Source organism: Salvelinus fontinalis, chromosome 10 (genome assembly GCF_029448725.1).
Source record: "Salvelinus fontinalis isolate EN_2023a chromosome 10, ASM2944872v1, whole genome shotgun sequence".
NCBI classification, from domain to species: domain Eukaryota; kingdom Metazoa; phylum Chordata; class Actinopteri; order Salmoniformes; family Salmonidae; genus Salvelinus; species Salvelinus fontinalis.
In genome coordinates this window covers 29,123,228-29,144,128 of record NC_074674.1, presented here as the reverse complement: position 1 = coordinate 29,144,128, position 20,901 = coordinate 29,123,228, and the positions used below count along the sequence as shown (strand labels likewise).

The following is a 20,901-nucleotide window of genomic DNA, read 5'->3' as shown; positions in this document are numbered from 1 at the left end:
AGCTCTCTCTATGGGTATGAGTAGCAGAGTATCAGTGTCTCAGTCTGACAGTGCCAGGATCAATTCCTCTAGTGGAGTTTACGAGGTCTGCTGGCGTTACACTGCCGACTCCGCAATGGGCAACAGGCTCCCCCTCCCTCTGCTACCCTCAGCAGAGCCCGTCAAAGAACCCAGCCGCACCCTGGAACTGCTGCTGCGTGCGTGCGTGCGTGCGTGCGTGCGTGCGTGCGCGTGCGTGCGTGCGCGTGCGTGTGTGTGTGTGTGCAGCAGTAAGGTTGTGGTTATGCTTCCCAGGGCTATGCAGTTGAGAATACCCCAATCAAAGATGTGATGGGGTGGCAGGTAGCCTAGTGGTTAGAGAGGCGAGCCAGTAACAGGAGGATTGCCAGTTCAAATCCCAGGTCTGACGGGAAAAATCTGTTGAGAAGTGAGCTGGCAATTGGAGGGTTGCAAGGCACTTAACCCCACACAACAGCTCCCAATGTGGCAGCCCCCTGCACCTCTCCCAAAACCTTGATGTGTTTGGGTTAAAAGTGGAAGTAAAATTTTTGTTGGACCTTGTGTGCAATTGACCAATAAAGTGATCTTAGTTCTTACCACCCTCCTATTTTTCCTGTGTATGTATCTTCTTCCATACTACTGCTTTCCTTCCTCTCTCTCTTCCTCTCCTAACAAACTTGAGAAGTGACAGTTTATTTCTGCATCCACACAGCTAATGAAACATTTGAAATGTATGAGGTATGTATTTTGTACTACAATTGGATTATCTACACATACAGCTGCCAGGTAGCATATTAGGTATGTAGAATACCTTTAACTATTTTTCAGAACTGTGCTGTATCAAATAGATGTTATTGCTATCGCAGTACCAAACAGAATGGGTGAAATTGGTTGGAATTTCACAACCACAAGGAGAGGGCATCAGGAATGGGACTGACACAATTTACCAAACCTACAGTGGCCTCATCAACTTTAAACACCAAATATGGACTTCTACGCATGATCAATGCTGTTTTATTATTCATGACAATACCAGACTGTTTTGGTGTGACAGCAACAACAAGATCACCATTGACATGCACTTTAATCACCATTAGCACTCTCTCTCTTTCTGTCTCTCTCACTGATGGGTCAAATCAATGTCAATTAACTGATGATTGAATAAACAAAATGTATTTGACTAATGATGTTTAAGCATTGAATTGGAATAAATGTTACTATATTTTGAGGGAATTAAAATTCTGTACTGTTCTTGTACACTCTTCGAAAAAAAAGTGTTATCTAGAACCTAAATAGGTTAGTCGGCTGTGTCACGACCGTCTATGGGTGAGAGAGAGGACCAAGGCGCAGCGTGTGCAAAATACATCTCTTTTATTTTAGAGAAGGGAAAAACACGCCACGAACACTATTAAAAAACGAAAAGAAAAAAAACAATCGTGAAGCTAAAGACGTAAGTGCAAACACCAGCTACAAACGTACAACATAGACAACTACCAACAAAAGCCTACTGCCTATGGCTGCCTTAAATATGGCTCCCAATCAGAGACAATGAATGACAGCTGTCTCTGATTGAGAACCAATCTAGGCAGCCATAGACATAACTAGACAACTACACTCTACTATGCCCCATACACATACAACACCCCTAGACACTACAAAACACATACATTCCCCATGTCACACCCTGACCTAACTAAAAAACATAAAGAAAACAAAGAATACTAAGGCCAGGGCGTGACAGGCTGTCCCCGTAGGAGAACCCTTTGAATAACCCTTTTTTGTTCCAGGTAGAACCCCTTTGGGTTCCATGTAGAACCCATTTCCCAGAGGGTTCTACATGGAACCAAAAATGGTTCTACCTGGAACCGAAAAGGGTTCTCCTATGGGGACAGCTGGATAACTCTTTTGGAACCCTTTTCTAAGAATGTAGGATTTAAATCCTAAATTCCCTAATGGACTCTTAGCTTGGTCTCACTAACCAAAAAGACCCCTCTGAGGAAATCTGGATGAAGCATAAGACACCTTCAGAGACTGTGTTCCTCAGAGTGGCTCTGTTTGTCAGAGAAGAAGTCTCTAAGATTAAAAAGCCCAGTTTGCAATTAACTGATGTACCCATATGCTGTTAATTCTGGGCCTATTGCCATCATTGTCAGTGAGTATGAAATATATTAGTCCCCTACTCAGTTAAACAAGGCTTTGACAGGAAAACATAAACTTAAACATAAACCTCTCTCACTGGCCAGATCAGCTTCCCGGGGCAGTCTCTTCCTTTGTCACTGCATATACTGTAGTAATTTAATCAATGTACACTATGTTAAATGAAACAGTTTTAAGGCAAAATAAGCATAAATATAATACTTGCATGCATGCAAATGATAAGACAGTCTATCAAGAAAATTCTTGGAAGTTATACCAATCTGTCTTCTATACTGTACTACTGGTGCACTGGCAGACTATGGTAATTTGATTAGCTATATACACCCACCAAAGGAACTTTGAGACACATTTAGCTTCGTCAATTCAATCTGTGAGAGAGCCTACAGATCCCCTTTGCTCACAAAAAAAACTGAACTGAGTCCAACTGCTATGAAACAGGAGTCTTATTACTCAGAGGGCTGGGAGTCGGTAAATCAAGGCCAAGCACAGACAGAGGCATACAGGAGATATACTGCATATACTGAGAATCTTGAAGTAAACATAAACGAGGAACTGATTACTCAGAGAAGGAAACAGACAGGAATATACAATAATGAATATAGTGCTGACAAGAATCAGAATATCTGGTCTGAGTGGAAACTGAACAGTTGACGATGAAAGTACAGAAGAGGGAAGGGGTGAAACTAAAGTGTTAGAATTGTTAGAATTGCCTTGAGCCAACCGGTGGCCAGAGACCATCAACCAATATAGACACCCTTCAATAAACTATAGAGATTCAATGGTGTAGAAATAGTGATGTATTGCTGACAGAAGATTGAGGATCAAAGATTTTTGTTCAATCTGTTGGATTTGTCACAGCCCCTGATTAATTTCAAGACATCAGCATGGAAATAATAACTGAATTGGAAGAGAAAAACATTTTCAATTAATAAAAAATTATTCTCAAAATGTCAATACTGTCAAACACCATTGTTGTTGTCATCAACACCATTGCAACTTACCTTGTAATTTCTACGAGGAAAAGATAAGAAAATGTAAAAGTCCTTACTTATGTTCCCTCAGAGATGACTGCAGGACTCAGATTCTCATTTGTTCTTCTCGTCCTTGGTTTCTTAGTATTTTCTGTCTTGGCAAGATGTTTATCTAAACAAAGACAAGTGAGACAAAGCAGAAAGAATACAGAGAGAGAGAGATGAAGAGTGAGAGATGAAGAGAGAGTTGATCAGAGAGATAAGGGGCAGATTTACAAGGGATGGGCAATGGAGTGAAAAACAAGCTTCATTGGGATGAAATGTCTACATTGATTTAACTGATGGCAAATTGACCGGCAATTACATGTGAAAAGGAGAGAGTGGGTGGTGGTGAGGGGAGAAACGAGGAAAGGGAGGGATATGAGAAGTAAAGAAGAGGTGGATGATGACTTGACTTCCATCATGAGCACTTTTTTCAATTAGGGCCTTTTTACATCTAAGCCCCCTTTCTGCCATTTTTGATGATGCATGGACTTCTAGGTCTGGAAATGGATTTGTTTGCAAGCGTCTGCAATTTTGTCCCATTTAGTGCAAGATGGGCTTGCCACAGTGCACTGATAACAAGAAGTAAAATATTGTTACAAGGCGGCTTAGCAAAAAAGTACAACGTAGTAACTGCCGTGTGGTCTCGTAGCTTGTGATAATGTTCTCACACATATACACTCAGAGACTTCATTTCACCATTTCTATCAAATTGAAGCTTGCCAGTGACAATTGATTTAAAAACATTACAGTCAGTATCCAATAAATACATTTAACTAGGGTTTTCTCATATTCCTCCAGTCTATACAGTGTTCAGTGCATGACATTACATAATTGTGGCCATGTATGGTAGCTGACTGAGGCTGAAAGACGTTTCCCCATAGGTCCAACACACCACCTGCAAAACACCAGCACACTCTTACACTGTAATCGATATGCCTAGGAACTTTACACTTTAATCTAATCGCATCTTGTCCAGAAAGGCTTTTAAACAAGGGTGAGAGAGAGAGAGAGAGAGAGAGAGAGAGAGAGAGAGAGAGAGAGAGAGAGAGAGAGAGAGAGAGAGAGAGAGAGAGCAAACAAGCCACTGTTGAATCAATTTACAGCGGCCAAGGCAGAAACCATCTGTTTGCCACCATGTGTGAGAAGCTGGGTATGCACAAGATCGGCATGACGCCACTTCACCCTCAAAAAGCGATGGTTTCGTGGAGGGTTTTAATAATCTCTGCCAAACACAGCGTGACTAGGACAAACATCTGCCCATGGTTCTCATGACGTGCTGCTCCGCTGTCCAGGATTCCACCTTCGCAAGCCTGTCCTACTCATGCCCTACTCATGCTGCTTGGTTAGCCCTGTGACAGCCCTGCCGTCCCCCCAGGGCCGGGGTACGCCAGGAGAGAGCCCACATCATCAGCAGAGAGAACAGCTGTTGAATGCGCATGTGAGGCAGAAAATGACCCATGATGTGCACACCCGGGGAAGGCACTTTGAGGCTGGGGAGCTGATCTGGGTCTACAGCCCCCTGAGAAAGAAAGGACAATGCCCCAAGCTGGACTGTCACTGGGGGGGCCCTGCAGGTTCCTGGTGAGGATGGGAGAGGTGGTGTACTGGGTCCAGCTGTCTCCCAGGGGGAGAAAATTGGCACTGCACCTGGATAGGTTAACCCCATACAGATGGGCCTCTAACCCCAGGAACCCCCACAACCCCTCCCTCCACACACACGTCCAGGCCCCGCAGACAGGGCTCGAGATGGCCCACTCACCCAGTCTCTCCTGTGCCACTGCATGGTTCCCCAGAGCCACAGACTGTGCCCACATCGTTTCCCTCCATTTCCCTGCCTTCATCTCGTGCATCAGAGGGATAGCCCCCTACCACAGACTGAGCCCCCTGTGACCACGAGTGGACACTCTGCCCCCATCACGCCTGCAGAGACAAACGAGACCTCTGGTTTGCTTTCGAGACTGTGTGTTCTGTTGTTTTTGATGTAGTCATGATTTGGCCTTAACCCTGTACATGTGGTGGTTTGGCTACTAAAATGTTATTTATTTCTATTCTAAAATCCCCCTAATAAATAAACTGGAGATGGCGACTGTGCTTTTGCTCAGACGTGGCAGTTATTTCCAAACTAAATCAAGGCACGTTAAGCTGCCAGTGACAGAGGAAATGTCACACAGACTTCTATTAACAGTGGATTAGAATTTAGACACACGCTTCTGTACTCACTTAACAGAGGCTATCACAGGATAAAGTATACTGTCACACATTGTCTCCTATTGGATCAGTCACTTATTCTTAGTTACTCCTGATTATTTATATTAATTGGACATTTTTATGGTAAGAACACTCACTTTAATTGGATCAACAAATATAATGACTTGTTCCATCAACATAATTATGATTCTACTTATTTGTTTATGAATGTATTTCAAGATAGAACCATATTTTGATCTGTGGCCTTGTTTGTAAAATACATGTAATTTGTGTAAAACTGGTCGGAACTTTTACCTGCTTTGTTCTCCTGGCAAACATACCCTATCTACTCTGAACTATCAGCACACTGTGTTCACTTAACACTCTCCTCTAGTTTGCAACCTTTCCCTTTCTCCTCAGATGTTCTGCTGGACATCTGTCTTCTCCTCCACAGAGCCCACCACAGTCCCAGCCCAGCACTCCCCAGAGGAGCTGGTCGCCCACACCCTGGTGCTGGAGTTTGGAGCCCTGCTGAAACACACTGACCGTCTCCAGCAAGAGAGGTTGACAGAAATATGCAGACGTTTACTACAGCTGACTAGGACCACCCCCGAGGCAGACATACACTGTTACCCCTGGGAAACTAATGGAGCTCCAGGACCTTTGTCTGTAATGCAGTTATAAACAGTAATTAATGCAGAATGCAAAGCGCTATGTCTGCAGAAAACCATGCACAGCTCATCACCTCATCACCTTCCCTACCGTGAAGCTTTGTGGCAGCATCATGCTATGGGGATGCTTTTCAGCAGCAGGGACTGGAAGACTGGTAAGGATAGACGGAACAAGGAATGGAGCCAAATAAGAATCCCTGATGAGAACCTGCTTCAGAGTGCAAACAACCTTAGACTGGGGCGAAGATTTACATTCCAACAGGACAATGATCCCAAGCATACAGCCAATGCAATGCTGGAATGGTGTCAGAACAAGAATGTGAAGTCCTTGAGTGGCCCAGCCAGAGCCCAGACTTAAATTCCATTGAAAATCTGTGGAAAGACTTGAAGATTGCTGTTCAACGCCGCTCCCCAACTAACTTAAGAGAGCTTGAGAAAATCTGTAAGGAAGAATGGGAGAAAATCCCCAAATCCAGATGTGCAAAGCCGATACAGACATGCCCAAAACGACTCAAAGCTGTAATCGCTGCCAAAGGTGCTTCTACAAAGTATTGACGCAGGGGTGTGAATACTTATATAAATGAGATATTTCTGTATTTCATTCTCAAGAACATTTGGTAAAATGTCTGAAAACATGTTTTCACTTTGTCATTATGAGGTATTGTGTGTGTGGATGGCTGAGGGGGAAAAAACTGTTGAATTCAGGTTGTAACATATCCAAATGTGGAATAAGTTAAGGGGTATGAATACTTCCTGAAGGCACTGTATATGTTCTGTTTCTTAATGGAAGATGTAATTATTCTGAAAAACAAGGCTATGTAAATAAACTGTTCAGCTTCCAAAGAATGCTAACAAAGTGTTTGACTAATTTAGAATGAACCCTAAACTTGATAACAATAAACCTATATGTCAACGTTATGGTGGTGACTAGACTAAAACAAACACATTCCCGTTGACAATGAAAAACAAAAACCTTTTACAATTATTTTTAATTTTTGCTTACACATTTGCAGTTTCTACAACAAAAGCTTATAATAAAATTCAGAAATTAGAGGTATCAATAAAATTAGCAGTGACCTACAATACTTCCTCTAAGATATCCAGAGAGAGGAGAGCAAATGTGTGAAACAGTTTAAAAAAAAAAATCCATTCCAACATTTCTGTGTTCCAGAATATTAGCTAAGCAGATGAGTTTGTATATTTGAATATTTTTTTAGTGTCTCCAAGTCATTCTCTTGAACAAAAAGGAGACAAAACAAATTTGAATTACAATTAATTTACCTTTACAGATATCTCAGAGACATAGATAAAACAGAGATTTAGTCCCCAAAACATGTGTGAACACTGAACATTTATGAAGTGTGTGTGTGTGTGTGGGTATCAGGGGGAGGTAGGGGGTGAAAAATGTAGAACATCTGTCTGTAAAACACCACTCATTTGGTGTTATGTGCAGACTCTGATTGAACATCATTTAAATAACCAGTTTATGGAAAATAATGTATCTTAATTCAAAGATATTCTATGGTAGCTGTAAAAGGCAAAGCAGTTGTGCACATACAGTTCAGTATCTGACTAGAGAAAATAAAAGCATCAGAAGTACTGGCAATGCTCCACTTACACAGTACATTAATCTATCTCAGGTCAAACACGGCAAGTTGACTGTCATGATGGATGTCCTTTCATGTGCATGATATCATTGTGGAACACAATGCATGTACAGTTTAGGTTAAGAGTGGCCAAACATTTCCGATCAGCTTTTCTAACCATCAAAGAAGAGATTGAAGGTCAGAGGGCATTCACATGGCCTTGTCATTCAGCCCTAACCTCCTAAAGGAGGTATTACTGCTGGCACTGAGGTGCATTGTGAGGAGTAATGTCCCTCAGAGATTCAGCATACAGGTCTTTTAAGGCCAAATGAATCTACCAGTTTCCTATTCCGACTCAATTTCTCTTTGGATTGACCCTGTCCTTCAAGAAGTAGGAATGTTTTAAACAAATTACAGAAAGAACGCATGAAGACAACAGAAGAGTTTCAATCCAACTGCAATAGTCTTCTATCCTGCATGAAAGATTTCATCCTCATCCATTTACTCCATTTAATGGATGGTAATAATAATAATCATCATGTTTTTCAACTTCTTTCTACCATACAGCTATTCATTATCAACATAACCAAATCTTAGCATATGCAGAATTGTGTGTTAGTAGTGGTATTTTCTTTAAACCACAAGGAGAGAAAGTATGAAACTTAAAAGAAGAAACTGCTCTCCTCCAGCACAATTCCTCCCTCTCTCATCCTTAGCCAAGTGCCCCCTGCTCCTCAAGCAAAGAAGACCACAAAGACGATGAAGAAGACTATGAGGACGAGGAAGATTTTGACCATGAGCCAGCGGTTGGATGAGACAGACTGAAAGTACTTGAGGATCTCTGAGTGTGCCATGTCCACGTTGAGCTGGGTGTCCTCCACATTGGCATCAATTCTGCAGGAAAGAGGATGGGAAATGGGAGGTCAATGAGTGTCAGAGGTTTCATTAACCTGCTTACCACTGCATGCCCTGTCTGATCATTGCTGGATATGCGAGCTCAACAAAACATCAGAACAACAATGTTATATCAGGGGAAAAGCATCTTAACTAGTGGCTTGATAATCTCTGGCTCTCTCTTCATGTCTCCCTCACCTCTGCACTGTCTCCTCCTGCTCCTTCACCATGTGGGCCAGCTGCTGGAAGATGGAGCCCAGCTCTACGATGGTGCTCTCTATGTTCTGCATGGTGTCTGAACGGCTCTGGATGTACGAGTCCTATACAAACACACCATAAGAGTGACACCACTTAGAATGAATGCAAATGATTAAGCAACAAACAGTATTATTGATTGACACATGACTCCAGAAACAAGTCTCAGTCAATAAAAGCATTTGTATCGAAAGAGGACACTGAGTCAAGTGTGTTTTAAATGTCACAATCATTATAATGCTTCTCATCATCAAGAGGATTGGAGGTAATACCTGTTCATTGACAAGCTGCAGCTGTTGGCTGGCGCGGAAGTCCATGTCTATAGAGACTTCAGCTGTCCGTTTAGAGTCGTCCTGCATTAACAATGAGTTACCTGAGAGAGAGAGAGAGAGAGAGAGAGAGAGAGAGAGAGAGAGAGAGAGAGAGAGAGAGAGAGAGAGAGAGAGAGAGAGAGAGAGAGAGAGAGAGAGAGAGAGAGAGAGAGAGAGAGAGAGAGAGAGAGAGGAGAGAGAGAGAGAGAGAGAGAGAGAGAGAGAGAGAGGAGAGAGAGAGAGAGAGAGAGAGAGAGAGAGAGAGAGAGAGAGAGAGAGAGAGAGAGAGAGAGAGAGAGAGAGAGAGAGAGAGAGAGAGAGAGAGAGAGAGAGAGAGAGAGAGAGAGGAGAGAGAGAGAGAGAGAGGAGAGAGAGAGAGAGAGAGAGAGAGAGAGAGAGAGAGAGAGAGAGAGAGAGAGAGACAGAGGCAGAGAGACAGAGGCAGAGAGAGAGAGAGAGACAGAGGCAGAGAGACAGAGGCAGAGAGAGAGAGAGAGAGAGAGAGAGAGAGAGAGAGAGAGAGAGAGAGAGAGAGAGAGAGAGAGAGAGAGAGAGAGAGAGAGGAAGAGAGAGAGAGGAGAGAGAGAGACAGAGAGAGAGAGAGAGAGAGAGAGAGAGAGAGAGAGAGAGAGAGAGAAAAAGAGAGAGAGAGAGAGAGAGAGAAAAAGAGAGAGAGAAAAAGAGAGAGAGAAAAAGAGAGAGAGAAAAAGAGAGAGAGAAAAAGAGAGAGAAAGAGAAAGAGAAAGAAAGAGAGAGAGAGAAAGAGAGAGAAAGAGAGTGAGAGTGAGAGAGAGTGAGAGTGAGAGTGAGAGAGAGAGAGAGAGAGTGAGAGTGAGAGTGAGAGTGAGAGTGAGAGTGAGAGTGAGAGTGAGAGTGAGAGAGACAGAAAGAGAGGGGGGTCAGGTTGTACTGTTTAGTGTTTGTTTTGTACTGTGGAGCTGATAGTAGTTTATCTCACCGAAGTTGCTGGCATGTAGCTGGGAGGAGGATGCTGGGGCTTGAGAAAATTGATCTCTTCTACTCTTCTGCTCTTTGAGGTTCTGCAGAGGGAAAATAGTGTGGGGGAGTTGAGAAGAAAATCTGTTTAAAACGGTTTATAAATCAACAAATATACATGGAACATCCAATCAAAACTAGTCTGGTCAAAATATTTACTGTGAAAGACGTATGTCTGCCTTACCTCTGTCCTGACCTCCAGCACTGACTTGAAGTCGTTTGACATTGATGCCAGTTTGGACTAGAACAGAAAAGGGCTGTTATAAAATGAACGCTACATGGAAAGGTTACATGTACTATTCTTCATTGGATAAAACCAATGGACATATCAGAATGTCAGAGCATGGAAGTTACCTGGAGGGAGACAACGATGGTGTTGGAATGTGTCTGTAGGTGTTTGCCATTCTGACTCTGTCTGGAGCGCACAAGCCCCTGCAGCTGTGCTATCTGTTTATTCAGACTGTTTATGTCCTGGACAAAGAAAAAAAAACAGCTTGCTTTTACTTTCACATCCCAACAGGGATCTAGTAAAGTGTTCCTGAACAGCATCCTGTACATATAAACTCTGTAGAGTAACAACAAAGTATAGCAGCTGAATCTACTATACATAATAGCAGCACTGTAGAAACTATTACACTCAACGGAACGACTTGATTAGTGTAGTGTTAGCTAGCTACATAGTTGTCTTTGCTGTCTTCGTATCCAAGATAATTGGGTAGTTCAGAGTGTGTAGTTTTAGAGTAATTATCTTAATTTACCGAGGTTAGCTAGCCAGCTATTTGTCGTCCTTAACGTAGGAAACACTGCTAGCTAGCCAACAGCTAGCCAACGTCTACCGAATAGAACTTCCGCACTCAACAACCCGGTCGCATTCCGCTTGCTCCACAGGTAGTGTCACATTTTCATTTCATTACAGTACAACGGTTTGATTTGTTTGATCGTAGCTAGCTACATAGCTAGCTACATAGCCGTCTTTGTATCAAAGATAATTGTGTAGTCTAGAGCGATTTTCTAGGTTAGCTAGCCAGCTATTGTCGTTCTTTTAACGCAACGTAACGTAATCAACACTGCTAGCTAGCCAGCTAGCCACCGAATAGCAGCACTGTAGCAGCACTGTAGAAACTATTACACTCAACGGAACGACTTGATTAGTGTAGTGTCAACAACGCAGCCACTGCCAACTAGCCTACTTCAGCAGTACTGTATCAGTTTAATCATTTTAGTCAATAAGATTCTTGCTACGTAAGCTTAACTCTCTGAACATTCGAGACGTGTAGTCCACTTGTCATTCCAATCTCCTTTGCATTAGCGTAGCCTCTCCTGTAGCCTGTCAACTATGTGTCTGTCTATCCCTGTTCTCTCCTCTCTGCACAGACCATACAAACGCTTCACACCGCGTGGCCGCGGCCACCCTAATCTGGTGGTCCCAGCGCGCACGACCCACGTGGAGTTCCAGGTCTCCGGTAGCCTCTGGAACTGCCGATCTGCGGCCAACAAGGCAGAGTTCATCTCAGCCTATGCCTCCCTCCAGTCCCTCGACTTCTTGGCACTGACGGAAACATGGATCACCACAGATAACACTGCTACTCCTACTGCTCTCTCTTCGTCCGCCCAAGTGTTCTCGCACACCCCGAGAGCAGCTGGTCAGCGGGGTGGTGGCACCGGGATCCTCATCTCTCCCAAGTGGTCATTCTCTCTTTCTCCCCTTACCCATCTGTCTATCGCCTCCTTTGAATTCCATGCTGTCACAGTTACCAGCCCTTTCAAGCTTAACATCCTTATCATTTATCGCCCTCCAGGTTCCCTCGGAGAGTTCATCAATGAGCTTGATGCCTTGATAAGCTCCTTTCCTGAGGACGGCTCACCTCTCACAGTACTGGGCGACTTTAACCTCCCCACGTCTACCTTTGACTCATTCCTCTCTGCCTCCTTCTTTCCACTCCTCTCCTCTTTTGACCTCACCCTCTCACCTTCCCCCCCTACTCACAAGGCAGGCAATACGCTTGATCTCATCTTTACTAGATGCTGTTCTTCCACTAACCACATTGCAACTCCCCTCCAAGTCTCTGACCACTACCTTGTATCCTTTTCCCTCTCGCTCTCATCCAACACTTCCCACACTGCCCCTACTCGGATGGTATCGCGCCGTCCCAACCTTCGCTCTCTCTCCCCCGCTACTCTCTCCTCTTCCATCCTATCATCTCTCCCCTCTGCTCAAACCTTCTCCAACCTATCTCCTGATTCTGCCTCCTCAACCCTCCTCTCCTCCCTTTCTGCATCCTTTGACTCTCTATGTCCCCTATCCTCCAGGCCGGCTCGGTCCTCCCCTCCCGCTCCGTGGCTCGACGACTCATTGCGAGCTCACAGAACAGGGCTCCGGGCAGCCGAGCGGAAATGGAGGAAAACTCGCCTCCCTGCGGACCTGGCATCCTTTCACTCCCTCCTCTCTACATTTTCCTCTTCTGTCTCTGCTGCTAAAGCCACTTTCTACCACTCTAAATTCCAAGCATCTGCCTCTAACCCTAGGAAGCTCTTTGCCACCTTCTCCTCCCTCCTGAATCCTCCTCCCCCCCCCCCCCCCCTCCTCCCTCTCTGCAGATGACTTTGTCAACCATTTTGAAAAGAAGGTCGACGACATCCGATCCTCGTTTGCTAAGTCAAACGACATCGCTGGTTCTGCTCACACTGCCCTACCCTGTGCTCTGACCTCTTTCTCCCCTCTCTCTCCAGATGAAATCTCGCGTCTTGTGACGGCCGGCCGCCCAACAACCTGCCCGCTTGACCCTATCCCCTCCTCTCTTCTCCAGACCATTTCCGGAGACCTTCTCCCTTACCTCACCTCGCTCATCAACTCATCCCTGACCGCTGGCTACGTCCCTTCCGTCTTCAAGAGAGCGAGAGTTGCACCCCTTCTGAAAAAACCTACACTCGATCCCTCCGATGTCAACAACTACAGACCAGTATCCCTTCTTTCTTTTCTCTCCAAAACTCTTGACCGTCCTTGGCCGTCCTTGGCCAGCTCTCCTGCTATCTCTCTCAGAATGACCTTCTTGATCCAAATCAGTCAGGTTTCAAGACTAGTCATTCAACTGAGACTGCTCTTCTCTGTATCACGGAGGCGCTCCGCACTGCTAAAGCTAACTCTCTCTCCTCTGCTCTCATCCTTCTAGACCTATCGGCTGCCTTCGACACTGTGAACCATCAGATCCTCCTCTCCACCCTCTCCGAGTTGGGCATCTCCGGCGCGGCCCACGCTTGGATTGCGTCCTACCTGACAGGTCGCTCCTACCAGGTGGCGTGGCGAGAATCTGTCTCCTCACCACGTGCTCTCACCACTGGTGTCCCCCAGGGCTCTGTTCTAGGCCCTCTCCTATTCTCGCTATACACCAAGTCACTTGGCTCTGTCATAACCTCACATGGTCTCTCCTATCATTGCTATGCAGACGACACACAATTAATCTTCTCCTTTCCCCCTTCTGATGACCAGGTGGCGAATCGCATCTCTGCATGTCTGGCAGACATATCAGTGTGGATGACGGATCACCACCTCAAGCTGAACCTCGGCAAGACGGAGCTGCTCTTCCTCCCGGGGAAAGACTGCCCGTTCCATGATCTCGCCATCACGGTTGACAACTCCATTGTGTCCTCCTCCCAGAGCGCTAAGAACCTTGGCGTGATCCTGGACAACACCCTGTCGTTCTCAACTAACATCAAGGCGGTGGCCCGTTCCTGTAGGTTCATGCTCTACAACATCCGCAGAGTACGACCCTGCCTCACACAGGAAGCGGCGCAGGTCCTAATCCAGGCACTTGTCATCTCCCGTCTGGATTACTGCAACTCGCTGTTGGCTGGGCTCCCTGCCTGTGCCATTAAACCCCTACAACTCATCCAGAACGCCGCAGCCCGTCTGGTGTTCAACCTTCCCAAGTTCTCTCACGTCACCCCGCTCCTCCGCTCTCTCCACTGGCTTCCAATTGAAGCTCGCATCCGCTACAAGACCATGGTGCTTGCCTACGGAGCTGTGAGGGGAACGGCACCTCAGTACCTCCAGGCTCTGATCAGGCCCTACACCCAAACAAGGGCACTGCGTTCATCCACCTCTGGCCTGCTCGCCTCCCTACCACTGAGGAAGTACAGTTCCCGCTCAGCCCAGTCAAAACTGTTCGCTGCTCTGGCCCCCCAATGGTGGAACAAACTCCCTCATGACGCCAGGACAGCGGAGTCAATCACCACCTTCCGGAGACACCTGAAACCCCACCTCTTTAAGGAATACCTAGGATAGGATAAAGCAATCCTTCTGACCCCCCCCCCCCCCTTAAAAGATCTTGATGCACTATTGTAAAGTGGCTGTTCCACTGGATGTCATAAGGTGAATGCACCAATTTGTAAGTCGCTCTGGATAAGAGCGTCTGCTAAATGACTTAAATGTAAATGTAAATATCTCCTCACCTGTTTAACAATGTAGGTTAACTCCTCAATCTCCACAGCTTTGTCATCAAAAAGAGATTTCCTTTTGGCAACTAGACAAGATAATAGTCAGTGAGTTCCATATGCACAACCACATTGTGGACGCAAAAACAAAAAAAGTTGCTTCCTTACGTATTGTGAGTTTTTCCAGTTTGGCGAAAGTGTTACTCAAGTCCTTCCCAATCCTCCTGTTAAATAGAAAGAAACATAACAAACAGTTGAGTATATGGATACCAATAGAAGGCTATACATAAAATGTATCTGTTCTCATTATCATCTACCATTCTCATTAAATAACATGTTAATAACACAGTGTAATGCTCCTAACTTTGCCATGAGTGTAAAGTCACTGCGCTGTCTGACTGCACTGAGGGCTGGCTTGCTGGACTGGACCCCATTCTGAAGAAAACAGAAAGAACATCAATGAACATTGATCAGTGTGCAAATGTCAAGCACAACTATTTTGGTGTGCCTGAATTACATTTACATTACATTTAAGTCATTTAGCAATGTTATGATTCGACAGTTGGTGCTCGTTCAAAACATATAGTACCAGTCAAAAGTTTGGACACACCTACCTATCAAGGGTATTTCTTAATTTTTCCTATTTTATGCATTGTAGAATAATAGTGAAGACATCAAAACCTTGAAATAACACATATGGAATCATGTTGTTAACAAAAACGTGTTAAACAAATATTTTAAATTCTTCAAAGTAGCCACCTTTAGCCTTGATGATAGCTTTGCACACTCTTGGCATTCTCTCAACCAGCTTCACCTGGAATGCTTTTCCAACAGTCTTGAAAGAGTTCCCACATATGCTGAACACTTGTTGGCTGCTTTTCCTTCACTCTGCTGTGAAGGAAAACTCATCACAAACCATCTCAATTTGTTTGAGGATGGATGAATGTGGAGGCCAGTTTATCTGATGCAGCACTCCATCCCTCTCCTTCTTGGTAAAATAGCCCTTACACAGCCTGGAGGTGTGGTTGATCATTGTCCTATTGAAAAACAAATTATAGTCCCACTAAGCACAAACCAGATGTGATGGCGTATCGCTGCAGAATGCTGTGGTAGCCATGCTGGTTAAGTGTGCCTTGAATTCTAAATAGATCACAGACAGTGTCACCAGCAAAGCACACCCACACCATCACACCTCCTCCTCCATGCTTCACGGTAGGAACCACACACGCGGAGAGCATCCGTTCACCTACTCTGCGTCTCACAAAGACGCGGCGGTTGGAACCAAAAATCAAAAATTTGGACTCATCGGACCAAAGGACAGATTTCCACTGGTCTAACGTCCTTTGCTCAAGTTTCTTGGCCCAAGCAAGTCTCTTCTTATTATTGGTGTCCTTTACTAGTGGTTTCTATGCAGAAATTCGACCATGAAGGCCTGATTCACAGTCTCCTCTAAACAGTTGATGTTGAGATGTGTCTGTTACTTGAACTCTGTGAAGCATTTATTTGGGCTGCAATTTCTGAGGCTGGTAACTCTAATGAACTATTCTCTACAGCAGAGGTAACTCTGGGTCTTCCTTTCCTGTGGCGGTCCTCATGAGAGCCAGCTTCATCATAGCGCTTGATAGTTTTTGCGACTGCACTTTAAGAAACTTTCAAAATACTTTACATTTTCCAGATTAACTGACCTTCATGTCTTAAAAGTAATGATGGACTGTCGTTTCTCTTTGCTTATTTGAGCTGTTCTTGACATAATATGGATGACCTCCAGAGATGGTCATCCGTTAATATGCCTTCTAAAGAGCTCGACGAACGGACCCGTTGCACAACGTCACACATCCCTTGATATCTAACTCACCTATCTTCAAACCAAGGCCTTTTTTTTGGACTAAACTATTGTTGATGTAAATATCTATATATAATTTCAGAACAATGCTTTTTGTTCTTATATCTTCTGTATACCACCCCTACCTTGTCTGACACAACTGATTGGCTCAAACACATTAAGAAGGAAATTCCACAAATGTACTTTGAAATGCATTCCAGGTGACTATACCTCATGAAGCTGGTCGAGAGAATGCCGAGAGTGTACAATGCTGTCATCAAGGCAAAGGCTGGCTACTTTGACAAATCTCAAATATAAAATATATTTTGATTTGTTTAACACTTTTTTGGTTACTACAAGATTCCATATGTGTTATTTCATAGTTTTGATGTCTTCACTATTATTCTACAATGTAGAAAATTGTAAAAATAAAGAAAAACCCTGGAATGAGTAGTTATGTCCAAACTTTGAGTGGTACTGTACATAACAATAATAAATAAACATCTCTCTATGGTGCTAATCTGTCACATCTATTTTGGTAAAGCTAGTTAATACTAATTCAGAACATACATACATATTATTATTAAAAGACATACGGTCTCTCCATGTTGCTCACCTGTCTCCCCTGTAGTGACCTGCAGACTGACTGGAACTCATTGGTGCGGTCCCTGCCCGACATGTTGCTTATGTCCACCAGTGGGGCAGGTGTCGGTGGACTGGGGGCTGTGAGTTGTGGGTCCTGCAACTGGATCAGCGGTGACTGAGTCTGGGCAGGCCCTAGGTACACCCCTTCCTGGCTGTTCCTAGGACCGTGGCGACGACGCGTGTTCATGGATGCTCAGGCACATCACCTGCTGGAGGAAAAACGGAGTCAGATTTCAGTACGAATAATGTTAAAGATCCATCAAAAACACTTGTGTACTCAACATGACAAGCTCCTCAAAAACTGTCCTGGAAAGCCCTGGGTCTAAAATGAGACAGTAGCTACTAGGCAGACAACAAGGAGATTGTTTCACTTGAGTTCTTGAGGATAGAATAAAGCCCACAGACCAACTGGTGTGAATGTATACAGACACTCTGCAAACAAAGCAAAAGAGACACATCCTCTTTAAGAATTTTCAGGGTTTGAGAGTAGCAATCAATACACTGATAGACTAGTCTACTAGACTTTTCTCAAAGAGTATTCGTGTTCTCTTGTTTACTAAAAGATAAAAGAACAGAGTAGTCAATGAAAAATGTGATAACCAATGTGTCAGGTAAATAACTTTTAGGTAAAACTGTTTTTTCTTAGCTACCACCAAATCCTGATTCCCAGAAAAAGCATCATGTAGTAATACATAATGTGCCCGATTGTAAACATGCTAATCGCTTGAATGACCCATAGCTAAATTCAATCATTACAATCAAGGGGTTTACTCACAACTCAACCAAGAATCTTCTGGTCAAAAAAAGTGTGCTTGCTTAAAAAATCTACAAAACCCAGGATTGCAAAATGAACAATTCAACAAATCCAGATTACAATGTATTCATCGACCTATATTGGTTGAGGTACTAGCTGTTTATCCACTGAATGCCTTGCACATGTTTGATTGTTAGTTCATTTAAAAAATATATATATTTCACCTTTATTTAACCAGGTAGGCTAGTTGAGAACAAGTTCTCATTTTACAACTGCAACCTGGCCAAGATAAAGCAAAGCAGTGCGACACAAATAACAACACAGTTACACATTGAATAAACAAACATACACAATAGAAAAATTATATATACAGTGTGTGCAAATGAGGTAAAATAAGGGAGGTAAGGCAATAAATAGGCCATAGTGGCAAAATAATTACAATTTAGCAATTAAACACTGGAGTGATAGATGGGGGATAGATGTGCAGAAGAAGAAGAATGTGCAAGTAGAGATACTGGGGTGCAAAGGAGCTAAAAAAAATAATAAAAAATAACAGTATGGGGATGAGGTAGTTGGATGGGCTATTTACAGATGGGCTATGCACAGGTGCAGTGACCTGTGAGCTGCTCTGACAGCTGGTGCTTAAAGTTGGTGAGGGAGATATGAGTCTCCAGCTTCAGTGATTTTTTTCAATTCGTTCCAGTCATTGGCAGCTGAGAACTGGAAGGAAAGGCCGGCCAAAGGAGGATTTGGCTTTGGGGGTGACCAGTGAGATATACCTGCTGGAGCGCGTGCTATGGGTGGGTGCTGCTATGGTGACCAGTGAGCTGAGAAAAGGCGGGGCTTTACCTAGCAAAGACTTCTAGATGACCTGGAGCCAGTGGGTCTGGCGACGAATATGTAGCGAGGGCCAGCCGACTAGAGCATACAGGTCGCAGTGGTGGGTAGTATATGGGGCTTTGGTGACAAAACAGATGCACATCTTCTGCACATCTTCTTCTGCATCCAATTTGCTGAGTAGAGTGTTGGAGGCTATTTTGTAAATGACATCACCGAAGTCAATGATCAGTAGGATAGTCAGTTTTACGAGGGTATGTTTGGCTGCATGAGTGAAGTATGCTTTGTTGCAAAATAGGAAGCCGATTCTAGATTTAATTTTGGATTGGAGATGCTTCATGTGAGTCTGGAAGCAGAGTTTACAGTCTAACCAGACACCTAGGTATTTGTAGTTGTCCACACATTCTAAGTCAGAACCGTCCAGAGTAGTGATGTGGGCAGGTGCGGACAGCGATCGGTTGAAGAGCATGCATTTAGTTTTACTTGCATTTAAGAGCAGTTGGAGGCCACGGAAGGAGAGTTGTATGACAGTGAAGCTCGTCTGGAAGTTAGTTAACACAGTGTCCAAAGAAGGGCCAGAAGTATACAGAATGGTGTCATCTGCGTAGAGGTGGATCAGAGAATCACCAGCAGCATGAGCGACATCATTGATGTATACAGAGAAAAGAGTTGCCCGAGAATTGAACCCTGAGGCACCCCCATAGAGACTGCCAGAGGTCCGGACGACAGGCCCTCCGATTTGACACACTGAACTGATCTTTTTTTAATTTTAATTTCACCTTTATTTAACCAGGTAGGCTAGTTGAGAGCAAGTTCTCATTTACAACTGCGAACTGGCCAAGATAAAGCAAAGCAGTGCGACACAAACAACAACACAGAGTTACACATGGAATAAACAAACATACAGTCAATAATACAATAGAGAAAGTCTACATACAGTGTGTGCAAATAAGGTAGGATAAGTGGGGTGAGGCAATAAATAGGCCATAGTGGCAAAATTATTACAGTATGGCAAATTAAACACTGGGGTGATAGCTGTGCAGAAGATGAGTGTGCAAGTACCGGTACTGGGGTGCAAAGGAGCAAAATAAATAAAATAAATAACAATATGGTGATGAGGTAGTTGGATGGGCTATGTACAGATTGGCTATGTACAGGTGCAGTGATCTGTGACAGATGGTCACCATCTGACAGATGGTGCTTAAATCTAGTGAGGGAGATATGAGTCTCCAGCTTCAGTGATTGGCCAAACAGTCCAAAATAGCTCAGGCTACTCTCAGAATCCAGTAAAGTATTGTAATGAAACAAGCAGGGAGCGCGAACCCTCGACCTTCTAGCCCGAAGTCCAGCGCGCTATCGAATGTGCCCCAAAAGCACGCTCAACAGGTAGAGTCGATATCCGCGCGTATAAACCCAGGGTCGTTACAGTATATTATATAGGACAAGCGGCATCAATATTGCTCAATAATGTTATACATATGTAGGAGAATATAGGTAAAACGCTAGCACTAACAGAAAATGGAAAGGTTGTGTGGATGGTGAGTGAACGGCAAATGGGCTAGTTCATTTCACATGACCCGGTGCCCAGGGTGGGTGGAGATTTCACTTAAGGACCAATGGAATGGTTTAAAGTGTTCCAACCCGCACACCCGAGGCAATCGGGCCATGCAAAACTAATACGCCCAATAGTCATAACAAGCCTTAGTAGCTAGCGTTCTGGCTTCCAAAGCTGAATAAGCCCAACGTTAGCTATAAAATATTGGCACGACAAAAACAGAGTAGATACATGACTAAGCAAGTGTTATCAGAATATCTTTTCGAGCCATAACCAAGTTTCAAATAGCAACAATCTCTTACCGGTAAATAAATAATCTTTATTTGATCACTCCACTGCCTACGAGGGAACTGGTCCTTCCGCTTAACGCTGACGTCAGCGCCACGTATACGTCTTGTTTAGCACATTACGTTGTAAGGGTGCCCAGTTGGACAAATTCCCGACCAGTCCATTCATCATGCATGTCTTTGCTGTAGATCCCAAATAGAGAACAGAGAATGGCCCTTCTGAGAATTCAACCTAAAATCATACATGTGATCAAATAATTCTGTACTAGTTTAGATATTTTTTCACATTATCAAATGGATGTAACCAGGACCTTTGCAGTTTGAATGGCTCGGCTCATTTGTGTGAAATGTCAGTGTGATGTCTGTGTATAGACTTTGCATCATAAATAACAACTTATTGTAATCACATTTTATTGATCATACACATTTAACAGATGTTATTGCAGGTGTAGCGAAATGCTTGTGTTTCTAGCTCCAACAGATTTGTCGCTCAGTCA

General features: G+C 44.0%; 1 protein-coding gene across 2 annotated transcripts; it reads right to left on the bottom strand.

The window, feature by feature from the left end:
- Nucleotides 1-7,003: 7,003 nt before the first annotated feature.
- LOC129863948 (syntaxin-5-like) lies at nucleotides 7,004-20,526 on the bottom strand. Of its 2 annotated transcripts, none has more exons than XM_055936412.1 (11): nucleotides 20,420-20,526; nucleotides 16,943-17,180; nucleotides 14,869-14,939; nucleotides 14,673-14,728; nucleotides 14,523-14,593; nucleotides 10,428-10,544; nucleotides 10,258-10,314; nucleotides 10,036-10,117; nucleotides 9,039-9,139; nucleotides 8,710-8,831; nucleotides 7,004-8,511 (listed from the first exon to the last, which is right to left on the bottom strand). In XM_055936412.1, exons 2-11 carry the CDS (start codon nucleotides 17,156-17,158, stop codon nucleotides 8,352-8,354), a joined length of 1,053 nt encoding a protein of 350 aa, XP_055792387.1. In that variant the 5' UTR covers nucleotides 17,159-17,180; nucleotides 20,420-20,526; the 3' UTR covers nucleotides 7,004-8,351. The 2 variants fall into 2 exon arrangements, with proteins under 2 accessions (XP_055792387.1, XP_055792388.1); XM_055936413.1 differs by having other exon boundaries at nucleotides 16,943-17,177; nucleotides 20,420-20,517.
- Nucleotides 20,527-20,901: the final 375 nt, after the last annotated feature.